We start from the raw sequence: 19,052 nt of genomic DNA on the forward strand, positions 1-19,052 counted from the left end.
GGTACTGACAGCAAAGGCACTTAGAATGCGGACAAACTGGTACGAGGCTCGTGGCGGCGACAGCGTCGCTCACGGTCTGCGACAGGAGGAGATAAAACACGTCTCACTTCCAGAGTATGGAAAAGTAATTGAGGTCAAACTGGAGACAAACAACTCACTGCCTCACATAGTGAGAGAGGAACTGCGAGGGGGAGAACACTGAAATATCTACTGTGTGTCGATGTGAGCACGCGCGCGCACACACACACACACACACACACACACACACACACTCTGACCCACATCTCCATCTGTAACACAGACTGTTCCTCATTAACTTGTACAGAGGCTGGGGGAGCCTATAACTGCACATGTAAATATATTTAAAATAGAAAACAGCATTAACAAATTCATAAAATGACTCATAAGTGTGTCATTTTATGTATATGAGATGTTCCCCAGTTGTATGCTTTACACAAGAGTCCATGATAAAAGCTTACAGTTCCTCTGTAAATAACATTTATGACTATTAAATGACTATGACTCTTTAAGACTGGCAACAAGTGACCTGTTTGTCAACATAAGTTATTAAACGGGTCCAAAACTAGGGATGGGAATCAGTCGGATACTGGTCAAACTCACTGGATCAGATATCAGATAGATTAAAAAAATCCTATATATCAATATTTGTAACATAGTTGGAGAATTATGTGTTTGAAATGTGTTGTTAACAGCTTGATAGTTCATGAATGGTCTTAACTCACTGACTAATATCGTTATCGGTAGATACTCAAGTTTGTGATATCGAACAAAATAGAGAACAAAAATAGCAACATAACCGCTCATACCAGCATGCCAGGCCACTAGGCGGTGATAGACAGAAATTGTCCCACCATCTGCTGGTATCAGGCCTGAGCCAAAACTATTGTTTTCCGGTGGACTTTTAGAATCCCTGATGCTGTGGTTTTATTAATATCTGGAACTGTGGACTCATGCAAGTGCCGGTAATGTGGTGCAGCTCCACCATTGTTGTTACTGTAAGTAGAACAGAACAGAAGTAGATAACAATCTGCACTAAACTTTAAAACACTGTTTACGTGTGGACAACATGAGAGGCCCAAAAGTTTGCTTTGCAAAATATCTGCATTAGTGTGAATGGAGCATTATTTTCATACTTTCCACTCATTTTTGTCTGTTTTTTGCTCAAAAAGACAACTGACAACTTTGGTTTCCTTAGCAGTTCCTGTTTGATCACTGATGTAAAGACGCAGCAGTAACAGGATGCTGCTAAGAACACAGGTACTGTTTTACAGAGCAGATGTTGTGTTGCGTCAGTGTCAAAATCAAAACAGATCACGCTTGCTGTAAATGGAGTTGCCATTTTACTGTGGTCAAGAGGATAACACTGAAAGGACAAATGTTTACAGGGATGCCAATTTCCACCAGTAAAACAAAACAACAACAACAACACAAACACACACAAAAGGAAAGTTGGCCTTGATAATAAAATATTCATGTCAACTGATAAAGTTTAAAATATCAGATTAAAGCTTGAAATAAAAAGCCAAAGACCAAATACAGAAGTGGAGGGGGGAGAAATGGAGGCATTAAGACATATCCACGTGTTATTCTCATCATTTAAGGCCAAATGTTCGTCCCTTCTTCACAAGTGGAAGAAAAAGTTCCATAAATTCAACAAAATCACAAGTTTAGGACAAAATGTGTCCATTTCAGCTTTAAGAAACACCGTCTATTTCCAACTTACAAATACATAAAAGCACAAATGAGATACGTTTGATTCAGTCTGATAGAATCAGCAGCAGACACCGAAGATCACACTGCTGCTTTAAAACAAGACGAAAAAAAGCGCTGGCTGGAAAAACCATAAAATGGTTAAAATGGAGGAGAGTGAGTGATACCAGAGCTCACTCCTTCACTCTTTCTCTCCTCCTCCTCCTCCTCCTCCTGAGCTGCAGTTTCTGTTTGCACCAAACTCCTGTCAGAAAACTGTTGATTTAACAGAGCAACCGAGTTTCAGTGAAACCATGTGAGGGGGAAACTTCTGACAAACTTTAAAGAGGGAAAAGTGCGCGTGACAATACATTTAAGCAAAACACACACACACACACGGCGCCACATCAGCAGCAACGTCCTCAAACTCACCAAACAAACCGAACAGTCAACTGATAATCGATATGCACGCGTTCACCCTGCAGCCGCGGGCGCCTCGTGTTCCGTCTCAGAATTGTTGCGCTTTACTTACGTGGTTTTTTTTCGCGCTGAAGTGCGGAGGAAACTGACGTGAGTGTGGCAGGCAACAGCTGCGGCTCCTGAGTGAGAGAGACAGCGAGTGAGAGAGGTGAGGTGCGCTGAGAGAGAGAGAGAGAGAGAGAGAGAGAGAGAGAGAAGGATCATCCTCCTCCATGTGGCAGATATGAGAATTAAAGAGTCTTCTGCCTCATTTTAACCCTTAAATGCCCACAGAGATGACTGATTGAAAAGAAAGAAAGCAGAAGTCTCAAACTCTCGACCAGTTAATAACATCAAGTTATGACTTATTTCTGTTGTTTTTTTTTTGTATTATATTAATTTTGCATCATAAAACCCTTTATATTGTAAACTATATATCAGTCCATATCAACAGACAAACTTTTATTTTGAAGTGCTGCAAAAAAAAATTGGTTTAAATATTTTTTTATGACTTCTGTGTTTGAAATCCTTTGTTTTACTTTACCTACATGACACACCTTTAGCAAATGAGGCAGCAGTAGACCAGCATCTGCTGTGTTCTCTGGGGGAAAAAACTAAAAAAACCAGACTTTCCCTCAGCATTTCAGTTCAGTATCAGTATCCAGATGGAAAAGGCCATCTAACAGCAAGATGAAGTGGCAAACATACTCCAAAAGTATATTTGGACTTCAGTTGGCATGTATTTAATTAGGTGATCAGTTTTTCCCCCTTGTATCCCCACTAGGAGCCAAGTTCTCAGTGAGAACAGGAGACTGGTTCCTGTCCCTGGTGGCACCATGATGGTACATACAGTGTTGTCAGCACTGACTTAGTGTCAGTACCTCATACAACCACAATACAAAAACACTTTAACTATAGTTTAATATTATCATTTTCACTAATAATAATCCTGCTTTGTTCTGTTTTAACTCTAAATGTATTCATTACTACTTACTGGTACACGTTGTCCACTGTGGACCATTAAGTTTCTTCCATTTGTCATTGGTCTTGTGCCACGGTTATATTTTGCCCTATGACAAACCCATCTCGGCCAAATACAATGAGGCAGTGTGCAATATGAGATGAACGCTTTTTGTGACTTGTGACTAAGTGATGCAGATTTGTGGACTGTGTTTAAAATTGATTATTATGGAGTATTGTACATATATGTGTATTTGGGAGTCTGTGTATGCATGCCTATGTGTTGGTGTGTGTGGAGACAAAGGCTCATCTCTGATCGCTCTCTCAAATCAGTCAGGATCTGCTGATTACACTTGTATTCAAATTACTTTTAGCCATTTCTTGTTCAATTAAAAACCTAAAGTGTTTTAGTAAAGACAAACTTCTGCTCACAATCTGTAATCTGCCACTGTGACTACTGTTCAGTCATTTACTGTATACTGATAAATCACAATGTAGATTATACTCAAAAACAAAACAGTCTCTTAATTGCAAACCATCTACACTAAAAATAATCCTTGTTCACTTTGTAAATAATATTAAAACTGCTAAATAATAACATTTTCTAATCTGTACAGTTAAGAGTTAACAGTGATGACATTTTTGTAAGGTGTCATTAGCATCAGATGGGGTGACGATGATGGTGAGGTCAGGGCCGTCTTGAGAACAATGCTCCTTCACACACGCGGTCCGCCTACAGCAAAGTGTTTTATTGTACGACCTCTGGTGTCATGAACACGGTGAACCAGACATGTCATTTCTACATGGAGCTAAACGTGATGATGCAAGTCTGGTCAAATGGAGTGATGCTGAATAGACATTAAGCTGCTGACCTCAGATTTCTTCTGTTTAGATCACTACAGTGGCCCGAAGTGTTTATCTTGCACTGCAACAGATTAAAAAAAAAAAAAAAAAATTCAATTCATCTCCATTTTGTGAAGTGTTGATGCTGAAACTGAAGTAATTCTTCCATCAAGTAACCAAGCACAGGTACAAGTGATAACCTATGTAAACACCTCGACCTTGTTCAGATGCATGACCAAATCCTGAAACATTATCCAGCATATTGTGTAAGTTATTCAGGAAAAACACTCACTTTTATATTACCCTCCTACGGAGTTCTTTATTTTCTATTAAAATAGATTGCACAGATTTGAGACATTTCCTGGCAAACAGGACAGATCAGTCCATTATTTGCTCAGTGAGAAAAACAGCCCAGAGTTACACTCTTTAGGTTGCAATTACAAAAATACTGCCAGAAAAACAGTTCTGGAATCTTATGAAGCTCAGACCACACACACACACACCATTTAAGTCAGTACCAGAGAGCACTTTGGAGGGGGGGACACAAAAATTAAACAAAATCCCCAGATATGGCATCAGGACGTAATACATCTACCAACAAAAAGGTGAACAGCTGATCATTTTGTACCATTACCAGCCTGAAGTTCTATCAGCTGAAAGCAACTAAAGGAATCCGTTCACTACGCACTCAAGTGTCATGGGAGAAAAGAACTGGAGTTCTGTTCCACTTCCGAACAAACCGCAAAAAGGATAAATTAAAAACATTTTATTAAAAATCAACATTGTGATTAAGATGAAATAAAGTGCAAATAAAAGTCAATTGACAAAGTCCAAATTTCTTCTCAGGGATTGGTGAGCAAAGGAGCTGCAAAGTCCTTGATGATGGATGACCGCAGCTGAGGAATGAGGCTGATCTTCATCAGCTTGCTGCTCGAGTACTTGTTTCTGACAGCCTGCACAAAGACAGCATAATGTTAAACATGATCATGCACTTTACACAAATCATTCTTGAGCACCCAACACACCTGGAACTTTGTTTTCCCGTCATTCACAGCGACTACATTCTTGGCAATGTGCTGCATGATGGGTTTGAGGTGAGCGGTGTCATATGTTGAGTAGTGTTGCTGTGCAGGAGACTAGAAAATAGGACAGTATTGTACTGTTAGTCTCCACAGCAAAAGGGAAGCTTCAGAAGCTTTGAATGCAGTGGACACTGACTCACCCATGGCAGCTTATCCAGCAGCTGCTGAGCGAGACACAACGATGCAGCAGCTATCTCAGAGGGGCGATAATGAACCATGTTGTAGTCAAGGAGGGTCAGCTCCATCAGATACTTGGCCAGAGTGTGCCTCTCTACATCAGACTGAAACAGTAATTTAAAAACAAGGCAATGAGATGGCAGACTTTACCCCATTCATGCAACAAACCTCTGTTGGTCATGTTGGCAAGTGCAAGACAGAGCCAGCAAAACAATACTTAAGTCCCACTCCGTGGAACAGTAGGACAACTCTGACCAGTCAAAACAATTGATTATACTGGCTTCTTTTCAGACTTCAGTAGAAAATGATGTACATCGATTAATGGGATTGAGGGCTGGTTTAAGATTTTTAAAATGGGCTGGTATAAACCAACTGGCGGTACTGCGTCATACTCCAATCACAACTGAGGTCAACAACCCTTTCATCTCTGCAATAAAGGGTCAGAAAGAGGTGGTCTTTGGAGGGAAGACAGCTACTTCTGCAATTCACTGCACTTGTTCAACAGCAACATTTAGTGGTATGTTACAGACCATTGTGGAGTGTAACAGACACTCATGCAGTCAAAGCAAAGAGGTCTGATCATTTTACTGATAGATTTAATGTTAGAAAAATATTCCATTATCTGGCAAGTTACCAATGTGGCGAGAAGAAAACACGTTTTTATTCCTTCAGCTCGAAGACTATAGTCCAGGAGCACAGGGAGGTGGAAAACGTAAGAGTAACACATTAACCTGGCTTTTGACCAGCATTTACTTGCAGACAAAGCTTCACACTGAATTTGCAGTGCTTCGCTACCACCAATCTCATTTATATCCACCAAAAATGTTTGCGTGCCAATATAAAAAGGTATCCTGTCCTGACTTAGTTTCTTATGCTTCTTCTGCTTCTTCTCATCGTTTACTTGTGGCAACGTCTACCTCATGCTAGTTTGCAGTGAGAATAAAAGAAATGACAATGTCCCATGTTGTATCAAGAAAACAGATTAAGCAATTGTGAAAACTGCAGCCCTACTTTAAACAGCTGGTGTAGTTGAGGACTAAATATTTGTTTGATTTCATTAAAAGAGATTGTTCCCAAATTACTTTAAATTCTGTCTGGAAATGAGTGACTTTACACAATTCTCATAATTTTACGAGCCGAACTCACATTCGCCACTTTTGAAGCTCGTCGGAGGAAGTGCAGGGGTAGAGGACGTCCCAGCTGAAATTTGAGGCCTCTCAGAATGAGCTGCTCCATTTCCAGAATCTGAGTCTTGGTAAAAGCATTGTCTGTAATGTAGGCAAAGTCTCCGACCTCAGGGGCATACATCTCTTCGTATTTACAGGCCACCAGCATGGCGGTGACGCCAACAAGCTGCAGCTTTCTGCGAGACACAGGCTGGACCTGCAGCAGAGAAGAGGTTTAAAAGACTGCTCACAAAAACAGCGGAGGAAGAATCTGAAGTTCTTTACCTGCAGATAACGATCCAGAACAGCAACTGTGAGGTATAGAGTCTCTTGCAACAGCTGGAACCTGGAGTGAACCTGAACCAGCCAGTCAATCAGAAGGGCTCGCATGCGTTCTGTGATCTCATAGCCCTTCATGTAGTTGGCATGTACAGCCTGCTGAACCTGTGGAGACGAAGCACATTTTAATGAGGAATACCAGATAAAAGCAGCAAAATAGACTGAGTGGAAGTGGAAATCACCTCAAGCATGTGCAGGTAGCTATAGATGTCTTTGACATATTCTGAGCAGAGCTGTGGCTGGTCTGCGTCCTGCTCATCCACATCCTCTACAGTGAGGAGTGCTTCTGAGAAAGCCTGGCAAAGTTCCTCCTCCTCCATCATGGACACGTCGGCGGGCTGTTCTGGAACTGAAGGGACAGGATCCACGGGTACAAGGACCTGGGCTGCGACAGGCTTGGCTTTTTGGGCACAAGACGTTTTGGATGCTCCTACCCTCTGAGGAAACAATCACATGTTAATTGTGCAGCAAATCAAGCAGTTCAAGTTATGTTAAGTCAAAACACATACAACACCCACTATACTACACCTGGTCTAAGTGCTAATTAACCATTATCTAATCACAAGGCATTTAGACATTGTAAGGATGCTGCTAGAATATCCAGAGCAACACAAGGGGGAGGAAGCTGATTTGTTGTGACATTGTAGAGGACATGTTGGTCTGAAGCCGTTTATCTAATTTGATTTTCAAATACTCTAGATTTTAAGAATGATCCTTAAAATAATATACGACAAGTTCTGCCCCCAAAACAGCAACACTAGAAGTAATACTAAGAGGCAGATGGGTGGATAATTAACCAATTTAAACTCTGCACTGCTCAAATGGAACCTGAACGAACACTTCTACATGTTGATATTTTTTTGTTCTTTTCAAACGTAGATATGAATTCATACCTAAAGTGTAGGTTTAACGCAGCACACTCATAGTGGCTTTTCATGGTAGCTAGCATCTGAAACACTAGCTTGTTGTGCTAACTATCCTGCTAGCGTGGAGGCCGCTGTGTTGTCGCCGGGTCTACATACCTTAGTGTTTACCGCAGCTCCGGGACAGTTGGTGATCTCCCCGAGAGCAGGTCTCCTCCTGGGACCGACCACTGCGAGCTTTCGCATCTTCACCGGATTCTCTGCCGCTGACAGCTGCTGCAAAGACGGTCATTACAAACCGTTTCAATAAAACACCCAGCAGGCGACGGTTACTGAAACACAGGGCGAAAAGACGAACAGCAGTCGCTTCACAAAGTGTACTTACCCCAGCGCGGACTTCTACGGACGCCATGTTTAACGGTAGGATGATAACTGAAAACTGGCGTACGGTGAATAATTTACAGCATCAACCGCCACAGTTGCCTGTTAAGTTCAATATGCACACCGACTGGAGCAGGTAAACTCGAGAGAGCCGAGCAGCTTTCAAATAGTGCTCCGTCTGATCTGATTGGACGTAGCTTTTAGTAAGACGTCCCTGATTGGCTCAACACTTTACATTACAACCACATTGTTTTTAAATGAACGCCACTAGTGGTCCCTTGAGGTATTGCAGGTCGAGCTGTGGACTTCTACCATTTCTTTGAAAATAAACTCATTTAATTAGGTACAAGTTCCACTTCTCGTTAACATAAATATTTAACCAGAAATCCACATGGCAACAGCTCAGTGCATTCAGTCATGTTTACATGATTAAGACAAGCAACTGAAATTAAAACAGCATTAGAATGGTAAAGAAGGAGAAATTAAAATAACTTGAAATGTGCTAGTCTGGTCAGTAGGGGGCGGTCAAGTGAAAGAAAACGTCAACAAATTTGGGAGAGTGACTGTAACGCAGACGTGGGCAATGCGAGTTTATAATTATATCACTATACTCCCATCATATTATCATTTGTGTTTTCAAAATAAAAGTGTTTCTTCTGATATGGAATTATATATAGTTGACAATAATGAAACTATTATATAATTTAAAAAAACATGCAGATATAACTCGGTATAACTTCAGAGGTAAGCCGCATGTGACCCATGGCCCACTAGTTGGAGACCTCTGCCTTAAGCAGCTGGGCTACAGTAGCATAATAACACCAAGTGCCACTCCTGATGCACTTCATTAAGTGACTATGAGTATTTCTGGGGAAATACATTTGATTTATTCATAATCTTGTGATCCTCATTTTAATGTTGTGTTTTGGGCACAATTTGGGCTTCTCAGTTATGGCCAAAATGGTCATTCCAGTGCCAAGTGGTGCCATTGTCATAGTTTATCTCACAAAAAAAGGGTAAATTTTATTGTTGAATCTAAAGACGTACCAAAAATCAATGAGCAACAAGCAGTTTGCTGTAACAAAATGATGACATGGCTTCTCCAAAAAAAAAAAATTGCAGCTCAAAAGGATCAAGGATCAGATCAACAGGAGGAAGGTCTCCTCCTGACAATCCCACAGCAGCACCATCTGCTGAGAAATGAAAGGTGCCAGTACCAGCACGGTGCTGAGCTCTCGACTAGCAGCTAGATGTGTTGCAACAGATCAGACAGACCAGGCAATTGTTGCAACTTCAGATAGAATCAGTGTTGGAATAGATGATGAATTTTAAACACAGCTTGTTTTTTAGATATTTACAAGAACCAATCTATGAAACATCAAACAGGCTCAGGAAACAAGAGTCACAAAGAAACTTTATATAGTTTTCAAGTATTCAAAATTGTTAAATAAGTACAAGATGTGTTCACATGATTTACATATTGGACAATATATGCACCACCCACTTTAATTCTTTTTACATGTTTCCCACTACCCACGCAAGACGCTAAAATGTCCGCAATCTATTCACATTTGTTTTGCCTTTTCTTTTTTTTCTTTTTGAATCAAATTATTAATCTGGACAGCGTCTATTGGACAAAGAGCACACAGACGTTACACCTGGAACAGTAACAGTGTAGGATGGAGACGTCAGACAAGGGGAGGGGGCACACTGAGCCAGGGTCAGACGGTGATTAGCTGGTGATATGAACAGTACATATTAACACAAGAAACCTGGGTTAACAATCAATCTGTTGATCCCTTGATGTGTTGGGCAGTTCATCCATATCCATACAAAATTAAATAATATACAGAAGGACTGACAGTTTATAGGTGTTTAACTGTGTCAGTGTTTCAGGGGCAGATGGCTTTCCATTTTCACTCATTGACTAATTCACAAATTTGGTCTAAATGTGTCAATGCTCTTTGTTAAGGCACCTAATGTTTGTAACAAAAAAAAGTACAAGTTCACAACTGAAACAGGCTACAGGTAAAAGTGTTAGTGACGTGAACTGACCTGTCAAGGTTAATGCTGCCACCATCATCTACCAACACAGTTACACAGAAATAAAAAGTAGCACCAAAGAGAAAATAAATCATAATGCTCACCACAATTTACAAAAAAAAAAAAAACACTAGTTCCAGCCCTGAAATAACCATGGCTGCGACTAGCAATTATTTTATAATAATTATTGATCAATTAGGACTGCACAATTTAAAAAATAAAACTTATATGCGATCTAAACTGGAAATGACAATTCCGCTGCATCTCTAGAAATCCAACAGCATCTCAATAAGCGAAACCATTAACAATGCAGCATTACCCTATGTGATGAAGAGCAGCAGAAAATAGCACAGAGCAAGTGGATAAGTGAGACAGAAGCTATTAAATTATTGTTAGCGTTAAATAAAAAGATTAACATATTTGTAAATGGTTGGGATGTTCATAATTGTGATCCGTTGTGAACGTTAAAAAACATACATACGCTCTGCAGGTCTCACAGTGACCAAACTGAACCAGTGTCAGTGAGGAAGACCTGCCTATTAATGATAGTTTAATCTAATTTGCATCAGAGCAACTATGGCAATGGTGACAAACTCTCGCACAACTTAAATATAAATCTACGCACTAGTCTGTGTGCGAAAGAGAGGGAGTTCACAGCAGCTGCAGGTGTGTGGCGTTGATACGGTCATTTACTCATGTAATAACTGGCCTGTCATTTTCAAGTGTCACAGAAATTTGTCAGTTCTAAATGGAACATTTTAATCTTGTCATTTAATGGTTAATGACTAGTGAAGTGTCTCTTAACATAAAAGAGAACATCACTAATTGGAAGAAAACAATGTCTAATATGACTGGGGGAAAAGTGATCTCAATTGCAAGAAATAAAATTATATAAAAAAAAACAATTCTAGAAACGTGCAGCCTAAGGATCAATATATAGTCATAAACAAATCTTACTCACATTTGAAGCTGAAAACAAAGACTTTTGACACATTTTTATTTCAACTAAAAAGCTGAAACCACTGATCTTGGAACTTGAGTTGACATGAGGGACATTGTCCAGTCTTTCTGTAAATTACTTTTGATATTTGAAAAAGCATGTAGGATGTGGATTATGTGCCAAGTTACCATTATACCCCCCAAAAAACAAAACAAAGGTCTGTGTAATGTCCATATCTGATCATAATTGATTAGAAAACCTTGTGTGCTTTGTTTATTTGAATTATGTAGGTAAACTATTTACATCTGGATTATTTCACTCTTTAATGTGAGTTTTGCCAGTGACCTTGAACATAAACATAATGCTGGTCCATAATATAAAACTTAATAGATTCTGTTTTTACAAGGCTTTCTATGTGCACATTAAATGAATTCATTCAACTAATACAGTGAATGATTACTAATGTGGGGGATAATGGGAACAGGGCACCTGGACTCCAAATGAACTGACCTATTAATGCCTCCAGATAGATCAATGACAGTGTGTGTGTGTGTGTTCTGCACGGTTTGATACGAAAAATCACAGAGACAAAAATAAAAACTTCAATAAAAACCTGCCTATGAGACAGAGGGGATAGTCACCGTACTGTACACTTTCTACATGATCCATGTCCATTATGAAAACAAGTGCATTCACTTGAACGAAAAGTTGACCTTAAAACAAATTCTCATTGTTCACTTCGAACCAAAGACGGAAAAAAATGGGAATTTGGTGGATTTTACTTTTAGCATAGTGAGAAGTACTTTGCTTACTCAAAGTAATTTGTCAAGCTAAGAACTAAAATGACACATAATGAAGACATCTGAAGTGAAGAACAGAGATTTTGTTTTAGGTTAACAGAGCCAGAAACGTTCATTCAGATTCTTGATTTTTCAGCAATTCTCTTGTTTTTAAATTACTGTACTTCTTTTACATCAACACAACAGTTGATCAGCATTTTGTCTTTATTTACAGGGAGAGGTGAAGCCACCTGCTCCACAGCTTATGCATTGAGCCTCAGAGACTGATCCTCTCTCCTCCTGGAGGAGATATCAATGTCTATCGAGTCTTTGCCCACGATGAGTCGAAGCCGTTTTGCAGGAGGGAGTGGAATGAAATCGTCTTCAAACTCATTGTCAAAGTAATCATCGTCATCCTCCTCTTCCTCGTCATCCTCGTCGGATGAAGGGTCCGCTAAGACCTTTTGGGTCCGATGTCCACCATTCCTGGCCTCCAGGCTCGGAGCCATGTCCCTGTTATAGGACATCTGCTCTGCCCTGCTGTGGGATATTCGACGAGCATCATCGTCTCTCTTCAGCTGGATCTTCAGTTTGGTAGAGTTACTGTGAACAGGAGCGAAGCCATTGTTCAGCTTGGCTATGTATGAGCCTTTGTCCTTATCGTGGTCCTTGCTGAACTTGATGCTAATTTTGCTGGAAGTTGCGGGGTTGACCGTAGAGGCAGAGTGGTTGGATGAGACAATGGGATCGTTGGTCTTACTGCTGCTGCTGTCCCTCCGCCGGCGTAGCGTGAGCTTGGGGATGCCCGTGTTGTTCTCCAGGATCAGCTGCGCATCATACCTTGTGATCTGGCGTTTCTTCTTCCCTTTTTCTTGTGACCGACAGCTACTCTTACCCTTGTCCCTGCGGAGGGACTTGCTGCCATTGGCAACCCTGTTATAGTCTCTATGTCGTTCTGCAAAGCTCAAAAGCACGTTCCCACAGTCTGAGTAATTAGTGGCGTGGCCAGCAGCCACAGGTATGAACGGCTCGCCATAAGATTTCTCGCATTTAATTGCCTGCTCGGTCCTGATCCGTGACGGCCGTTTCCGCCTGGTGCAGGAGCCTCTCCTGTCACAGCCAGAGTCCAACACCTGCTGCTCCATTCCCACTCCATGGTGGAGATACTCCTCCATGTCAGCCGGCTCTGTTTTAATGACCACTCCACCAGGGACAGGACTCAAGCCATCCATAGCGCTGGGCTCTAGCTTAACACCAGCTGCCATTTCTTGGGCTTTTGTGAGGGTCCTCGTGGTCCTGCGAGTTCTGTATGTTGAACACTGGCTACCCTCACTGCTTTGAACAGCTGGTAGATTTCCGTTTTCCTTGGCAGCATGGCGGGTGAGGCAGCCCCGCTGGCTGGGCATCTGCTGCACCACCTCCTGTCCACCCTTCTCCTTTTTGACGGTGACACCTTTACACAGCGACACCTTTGAGTCCCTGAGACCCAGCTGGCAAGTTTCTCCTTTGACCCACACCTTGGGCTCTACAGCCCTCCTGCGACATCGCAACTGGACTTTACTGAGTGACGGCTTGGGTTGGGATTTTAGTCTCTTTGGTACCCTGTTGTTTACACGACCTTGTTTTGAACATGAGGTAGTAAGGGCTCTGGACAAAGTCTGTCTTGTTTGAGTCCTGTTTTTGTACTTTAGGCCAGATGATGATGATGATGATGATGATGTTCTTTTTCTGGCAGCTGGAAAGAAAAATATAACAAATCAATATTACGCACTTTGAACTGTGTCAGAAACTGACAACAAACCAAACAGCCCTCATATACATCTGTGGAGATATTTAACCAAGAAAAAGTGGACATGTTTTAGAAGAAGGTTTTACCACCAACTCTGCCACACCAAAGTCACAGGAAAAGGGACACAGGAAATGCTGGACTTCTGCTGCCTCATTTGGTAAAATTGTGTTGCTGAGGTAAATCTGAACGAAGGATTCCAAACACCAAAAGTCACAAAATAGTTAACAACTTCTGTGTGCCTTGACATAAAAACAGTTGCTTTTCTGTGTGTAAACTCTGTGTAAACTGCTCACTTCCCATGTCAGAGTCCAAAGTAACACAAACATTAGCCTCTTGTTGGAGAAAGCTGTACGTGTGGGGTAAAGCATATATTTTAAGGAAAACGCTGTTACTTGTCACTAGGTGTCACATAAATTGAACAATACTTCAGTATTAAAATGCATGCAATTATCGTCATTATTAGCTGTGGCACATTAAATAATAAATTACACATGCATATGATAAACTTACTTTAGTGTTCTGGTGTTTTAATTACACATGCAGATTATTTATCTAAAAAGATCCAGTGTCTAAGATTGTTTATTGGCAGAAATGCAATAAAACCTACCTATATGTATGTTACAGGGCAGGTGTATAAAATAAACGTTTTTGACATCGCATGACAGCACGTTGAAATCATAAGACAGTTTTAATGGACTCTTACATTGATGCGTTTTTGGCATTTCCTGAGAGTCTACGTCAGTGTGTGAGCCTACAGAGTGACTGTCTGAGCTTCTGTTTCCTTCCCCGAGCTTCTTCAGTCTGTTCAGACGCTTGTCTGTTTCCCGCAGCCCATACTTGCTGTTGATCACTGGCACTTCCACCGGCAATCCAGCTTTGGATTTGAAAGCACCAGTTCCCCGTCTGCTCAGTGACAAACAAAAAAATTGTTTTTAACTCGTAGAGAAACTAATGACAGGAGAAATCCTTACTCATTTTAACATTCAAGTCTTAAATCACTGAAAAGTGGACTAAAATGTGTTGATCACAAACGTTACCCCTTACTCCTTTTCAGTAAATTTTAAAATGTTTTCTCAATTTTTTTATTTTTTTAGTTAGACGAAAAAATGTTTTCTAATTTACTATGTTAAATCCAATGACAATGATCATCTCATTAAAATAGCATTTACCGTTCACATGTGTAGCATTCACAAAATTCATTGTTTTCCCCAAAAAAACCATCTCCATAGTAACATGAGATTTCCTCTCCGGGTTCAATGTCCCTCAACACCTTCACACAGGCGGTGTCGCGCCCTGTCGATACAAACTAAAACAAAACAAACACTTGATGGTTAATGTTTTTTCACATCAGACACAATAACTGATTTGATCATTTCTTTGTTTCCTTCAGAGGCCTTAATAAAAAGGAACTTACCTTACAATTTGGACGACAATCTAAAAACAAAGAGAGGAGAAAGATTAGTTACACAGTCTTGCCAATTCCAGTGTCACAGAATGTATCAAAAACAGCAAATCACTGAATATTTCATTGACCAATACCATGATTGATGAAGGCAGCTGGCCCCAACCAGAGCTGTGCACAGTTCTTCCGGGTTGAATACATGACACTGAAGTCATTCTCGCCATGTCGGAGTAGCAGTTTCTCCTCAATCTCCGACAACTCAGCAATGCAGCCCACCAGGTACTCAATCTTATCATTTCTTTTCCTGTAAAACAATAATTACAGAAAACATCAGTAACCTGACTTTCTCCGTTTACCTCTAAAAAATGTATCCGTATATGTACTCCCCGATTCATTAGTAGAGATAATTAACAATGATGAATAATCACGTTACAGACTGCAATCAGCAACAGGTATAGATATCTGATCACAGCAGTGCCTCACCATTCCTTTGTTGCCACAATTTTAGCTCCATTTTGCTCAGATGAATAGCGATTGCAGGGAAGAATCTCAAAGCCGCTGTCGGTGGCAAACATTCGCAGATATACAAACACCTGTGCAAAGCATGACATTTGTTATCTGGTTGCTTGGTTACATGTGGTGCCAACAAAAAAAATAATGCTGATGTGTTTGTTTTTTTTTTTTTTACATGTTGCTTGAAGAGCTTTTCTTGGGCTTTCGTCTTATGGAGAAAAAAATTCCGGGACCAGTCTCCTGTTGTCAAAGCTCTGAAAGCTTTTTCCAAGTTGTCATGTTTCTTGAAGCTTTCAATGATTTCTTTCAGCTCCTCTTGTCGCCCCTTCACTGGTCGAAATCTGCAGTCATGTTACAAAAACAGAATGCTTGTGTGAAAACCAGAAATATAATGCAATGTAACTCAAGAAACAAACATCTGAGCACATCTGTGAAAATTATTTGACAGGACTGAATGGTCTGCACCACCATCAATTTCACTATGATGAATTTGCTGACCTGGTGTTCATTTTATGTGTCTGAAAGCCTAGGTAAGGATCCAGGATGAGGCTTGTTGTCAGATCATCATTCTCACACAACTCCTTGGCAGTCATTCCTGATGAGGGCACGTAGCGCCTTTCTCCCTCTAGATTAGTTGCATTAAACCCTGTAAATAAAAAACACAGGCACAAGTTTAAAGAATGAAACTTGTGAATTTATCGAGACAATTAACAAGACACCCTTTAAACTCACTGCGGCTACATCTTCGATTTCTGGGGTGTGCTTTATTTTGACGCAAGGACATTCGTTGTGAATGCTGGGAGCGGGTCTGGCTCTGGCTCACTGGTTGCTCGCTGGTCACCTTGTTTCTGTGTCGTCTGCCATTTAATACCATGTTCTTGGATTCGCCCAGCCACTTCATGCCAACAAGCCCCCTGGTTCAGTTGCATTTAGTCTATGAGTTGAGGAAGAACTCTTGGGTGGGGAAGACTGTGGCCTCAAGTTTGAAATCTGGAGGTACAGCAAAAAACAGCTAACTTTACTTGATGCATAAATAATAAACTTATTATGCAATACAAGCTTTATAAATACTAATCAAAAACTGGTCTGAATGGGGAGATAGATATATGACCAAGCACAGACCAGAGGGGGAAACTTAGTACAAGAAATTAACTTTCTCTGTCTGAAGTTCATTACAGACTTGCACTGAAGTTCGAACATGTTCCTATGAATATGTGCAGGGGATGCATGTGAGGCTGCAAAGGTCTGCAAAATTACCCTCTAGAACTCTCCTTCCATCTCCCTGGTCAAATTTCCAGATGATGTCAGAGTGAGTCCAGAAAAGCTCTGGATAATTCACAGCAAGCAAATTAACTAGTGTTCTGCCTCCTATAGCTTCACCTCACCTGGACACTCTGGCCATTCTCCTGCCACTGTGAATGCAACTGACCCTTAAAATCTCCCACCTGACCCAATTCCCTGGATATTGTCCAGATCTAAAAGGAGCACTATTAATTCATTGTCCTGAGAACACACATTACACCAAGAGTATAGATATCTAACAATCTACTTATGTCTTTCTATCCATCTATACTAAATCGGAACTCTGGATACAGTTACTAAGATATGGTCAGAAATTCAGTATATCATAGAGTCTGATTATTTTGTTTTAGAAGTAGTTTTGACTATTTTGGAGCTCTGAGGTGAAAGTAAACTTAAAGTAACACTTCCCAATCTAAACAGCACCAAGTTATATCACATTAAACTCTGCCAGACACTGTGGAAAATGTGTCAACATTAAGTATGGTGCCAGTAAATAACAGCTATCGTCCGTATAATATTCTGCCGTCAAACTTTGAGAGGGGTAACCAGTCAAACATGAACAGCATAATCTAGATGGACCAGTGTTGTAAACACAGCCTTGGAGACAGGCATCCCTGAGAAAATAATTCTGATACTGCAGCGCCGCTAAGTGGTAACCCCTAAAACTGAACCGGTTTACAGTCAAGTGCAACAGCAACGTCTCATCCAAAACGTAAAAGTGTCATCGTGCTAATTTATGGACCAAAATAATCACACGAACGTGTCACATCACGCTCGCGTTCTACAGCACCAACAGCAAAGATTCTGTGCACCGTTGATAAAACCGGTTACACATCTGATTTCCATTGTGAACATGCGTTGTGAGAGGCATTGTTTTATTGACCATCTATGCATAAACTCTTTATCATCTTAGCTCGGAAGCTAACGTTAGCCTCGGTAGAGACACAGCACGCCACACGGATCAGGAAAGGCAGTGGAAACTCAGAAGGCCACACCAACTGATGAGGCCGAGATTGTACCGAGTTGTCAATACAGAGCGCATTGTTTGCTAACAACTGCTCTCTCTCCACCCATTCGCTGCGTTAGCATGGAGTTAGCAACCAAAGGCAGTAGCAGGGATATGTGGTTATTAGCTTGTAGTACACTCCAGCAATATGCCGTCAATGTATGGCGGCTGCTGACATCAGATATAACCTAAATGTACGCGTCAAATACAAAAATACACCATAGAAATGAAGATGACTGCGGTATTTGGCGATTTACCACAATACAATCACACATCTCAAGCGACTCCATTATTTTTCAATTCAAGTGCAAACAGTCAACAAGAAATAACAGCACGTTAGCCAGCCCTTGTTAAAATGTCTCGTGATTTCAAGAGCACAAACCTTCGGCGAATTATCGCAAATGAACGCGCTCCTCCGCTTGTGCTTGCTAGCATCGAACTTAACTTCAGCAGGTTGCTACATTAGCTTCACGGTCGGCTAGCACAGTCAGTTAAACACCACACTGGCCCGTTAATACTTAATGTTAGTATTTTCTTCAAATTACGACTTAACTCTGATTACGTCGCTCAAATAATCTGTGACAGTTGTCGATAGTTCGCTGGGAGTGTAATGCTAGCACACCATAAGCTACCTACTTGCAGAGCACCACGGCTAACCGCGTTAGCTCGGGTTGTTTGATGTGGAAGTCATTAGTTAGCTTAGCAGGCTAAATATCTCGCCTGCAACCATTAAAAGTTAATTTGGATAACCGTGACGCTGTGTATACCTTTTATTGTAGCTACCAGTGCAGGCAAGTGGTCGTCGGCTCGGTATGGGTGATGTTATTGATCGTGATAGATGGCAGTTTAACAGCACTGAGCCCAGAGCATTTTCACGCGTTGGAGGCGTTAAATGTCCCGAGTCGACAACAGAAACACAACAAACACACGGTACTCACAGGGTGACTCTGTATTTCAGCGATGAGACGAGACGCCACCCCGTCAAACTAATCCAAATCTGGCACGACAGCCCAAACGAAAATATCACAGGAAACACATTTTTTAAAAAGAAATTAACATTAAAATTCAAGATGGCGGCCATGCACAGGGGAGAGAGAGAGAAAGGCGTAGCACAGCCATCCCGAAGAAAATAGACCCATCAAATACGCAGCCGTTCTCACCCGTGCGGCCGAAAATGTGAGACACCACTCCATGAAACAGCCTGGAAATGGTCCGGTGGACATTAAAGACTACTTTTTAACAGCTGATATTGAAACACTTTTCGGAAAGCAAAGTCTTACTTTGAGGCAGTAAATGTC

General features: G+C 41.0%; 3 protein-coding genes across 10 annotated transcripts in view; all 3 read right to left on the bottom strand.

Moving 5' to 3' along the window:
* Nucleotides 1-19,052, bottom strand: part of LOC131459087 (CD82 antigen-like) — a 39,417-nt gene that overhangs the window by 17,782 nt on the left and 2,583 nt on the right. Inside the window, exon 1 of one of the 3 annotated variants that reach the window (XM_058628510.1) lies at nt 2,243-2,368. The exons of 1 other annotated variant lie outside the window; for it this stretch is intronic. The gene's annotated coding sequence lies outside the window, so the exon portion shown is untranslated. Of the gene's footprint in view, nt 1-2,142; nt 2,369-19,052 lie in introns of those variants that run through there. One more of the 3 variants, XM_058628511.1, reaches the window with a different exon arrangement.
* ccnb2 (cyclin B2) lies at nt 4,724-8,141 on the bottom strand. 2 transcript variants are annotated; one of them, XM_058628508.1, is made up of 8 exons: nt 7,985-8,141; nt 7,759-7,875; nt 6,919-7,173; nt 6,683-6,841; nt 6,378-6,614; nt 5,195-5,335; nt 4,998-5,108; nt 4,724-4,925 (listed from the first exon to the last, which is right to left on the bottom strand). In XM_058628508.1, exons 1-8 carry the CDS (start codon nt 8,009-8,011, stop codon nt 4,815-4,817), a joined length of 1,158 nt encoding a protein of 385 aa, XP_058484491.1. In that variant the 5' UTR covers nt 8,012-8,141; the 3' UTR covers nt 4,724-4,814. The 2 variants fall into 2 exon arrangements, with proteins under 2 accessions (XP_058484491.1, XP_058484492.1); XM_058628509.1 differs by having other exon boundaries at nt 7,759-7,872; nt 7,985-8,133.
* kmt5b (lysine methyltransferase 5B) lies at nt 9,377-18,894 on the bottom strand. Of its 5 annotated transcripts, none has more exons than XM_058628503.1 (10): nt 18,693-18,894; nt 16,179-16,436; nt 15,945-16,092; nt 15,622-15,787; nt 15,417-15,526; nt 15,071-15,237; nt 14,946-14,965; nt 14,701-14,837; nt 14,235-14,434; nt 9,377-13,477 (listed from the first exon to the last, which is right to left on the bottom strand). In XM_058628503.1, the coding sequence occupies exons 2-10, from the start codon at nt 16,345-16,347 to the stop codon at nt 12,006-12,008; spliced, it is 2,589 nt and encodes an 862-aa protein (XP_058484486.1). In that variant the 5' UTR covers nt 16,348-16,436; nt 18,693-18,894; the 3' UTR covers nt 9,377-12,005. The 5 variants fall into 5 exon arrangements, with proteins under 5 accessions (XP_058484486.1, XP_058484487.1, XP_058484488.1 ...); XM_058628504.1 differs by lacking the exon at nt 18,693-18,894 and adding an exon at nt 18,522-18,658; XM_058628505.1 differs by lacking the exon at nt 18,693-18,894 and adding an exon at nt 18,137-18,377.

The sequence above is a fragment of the Solea solea genome, chromosome 5 (genome assembly GCF_958295425.1).
Source record: "Solea solea chromosome 5, fSolSol10.1, whole genome shotgun sequence".
Classification (NCBI taxonomy): domain Eukaryota; kingdom Metazoa; phylum Chordata; class Actinopteri; order Pleuronectiformes; family Soleidae; genus Solea; species Solea solea.

What these genes read in the sequence shown, in the direction of transcription:
- kmt5b (XM_058628503.1), bottom strand. Translation starts at nt 16,347, where the DNA reads ATGAAGTGGCTGGGCGAATCCAAGAACATGGTATTAAATGGCAGACGA. An exon ending in ATTGTCGTCCAAATTGTAAG is followed by an intron (nt 14,838 to 14,945) that starts GTAAGTTCCTTT and finishes GTTTTGTTTTAG; the next exon opens with TTTGTATCGACAGGGCGCGA. An exon ending in AATGCCAAAAACGCATCAAT is followed by an intron (nt 13,478 to 14,234) that starts GTAAGAGTCCAT and finishes TTTTCTTTCCAG; the next exon opens with CTGCCAGAAAAAGAACATCA.
- ccnb2 (XM_058628508.1), bottom strand. Translation starts at nt 8,011, where the DNA reads ATGGCGTCCGTAGAAGTCCGCGCTGGG. An exon ending in CCGTAGAAGTCCGCGCTGGG is followed by an intron (nt 7,876 to 7,984) that starts GTAAGTACACTT and finishes CCGTCTTTGCAG; the next exon opens with CAGCTGTCAGCGGCAGAGAA. An exon ending in TGCTGGATAAGCTGCCATGG is followed by an intron (nt 5,109 to 5,194) that starts GTGAGTCAGTGT and finishes CCTATTTTCTAG; the next exon opens with TCTCCTGCACAGCAACACTA.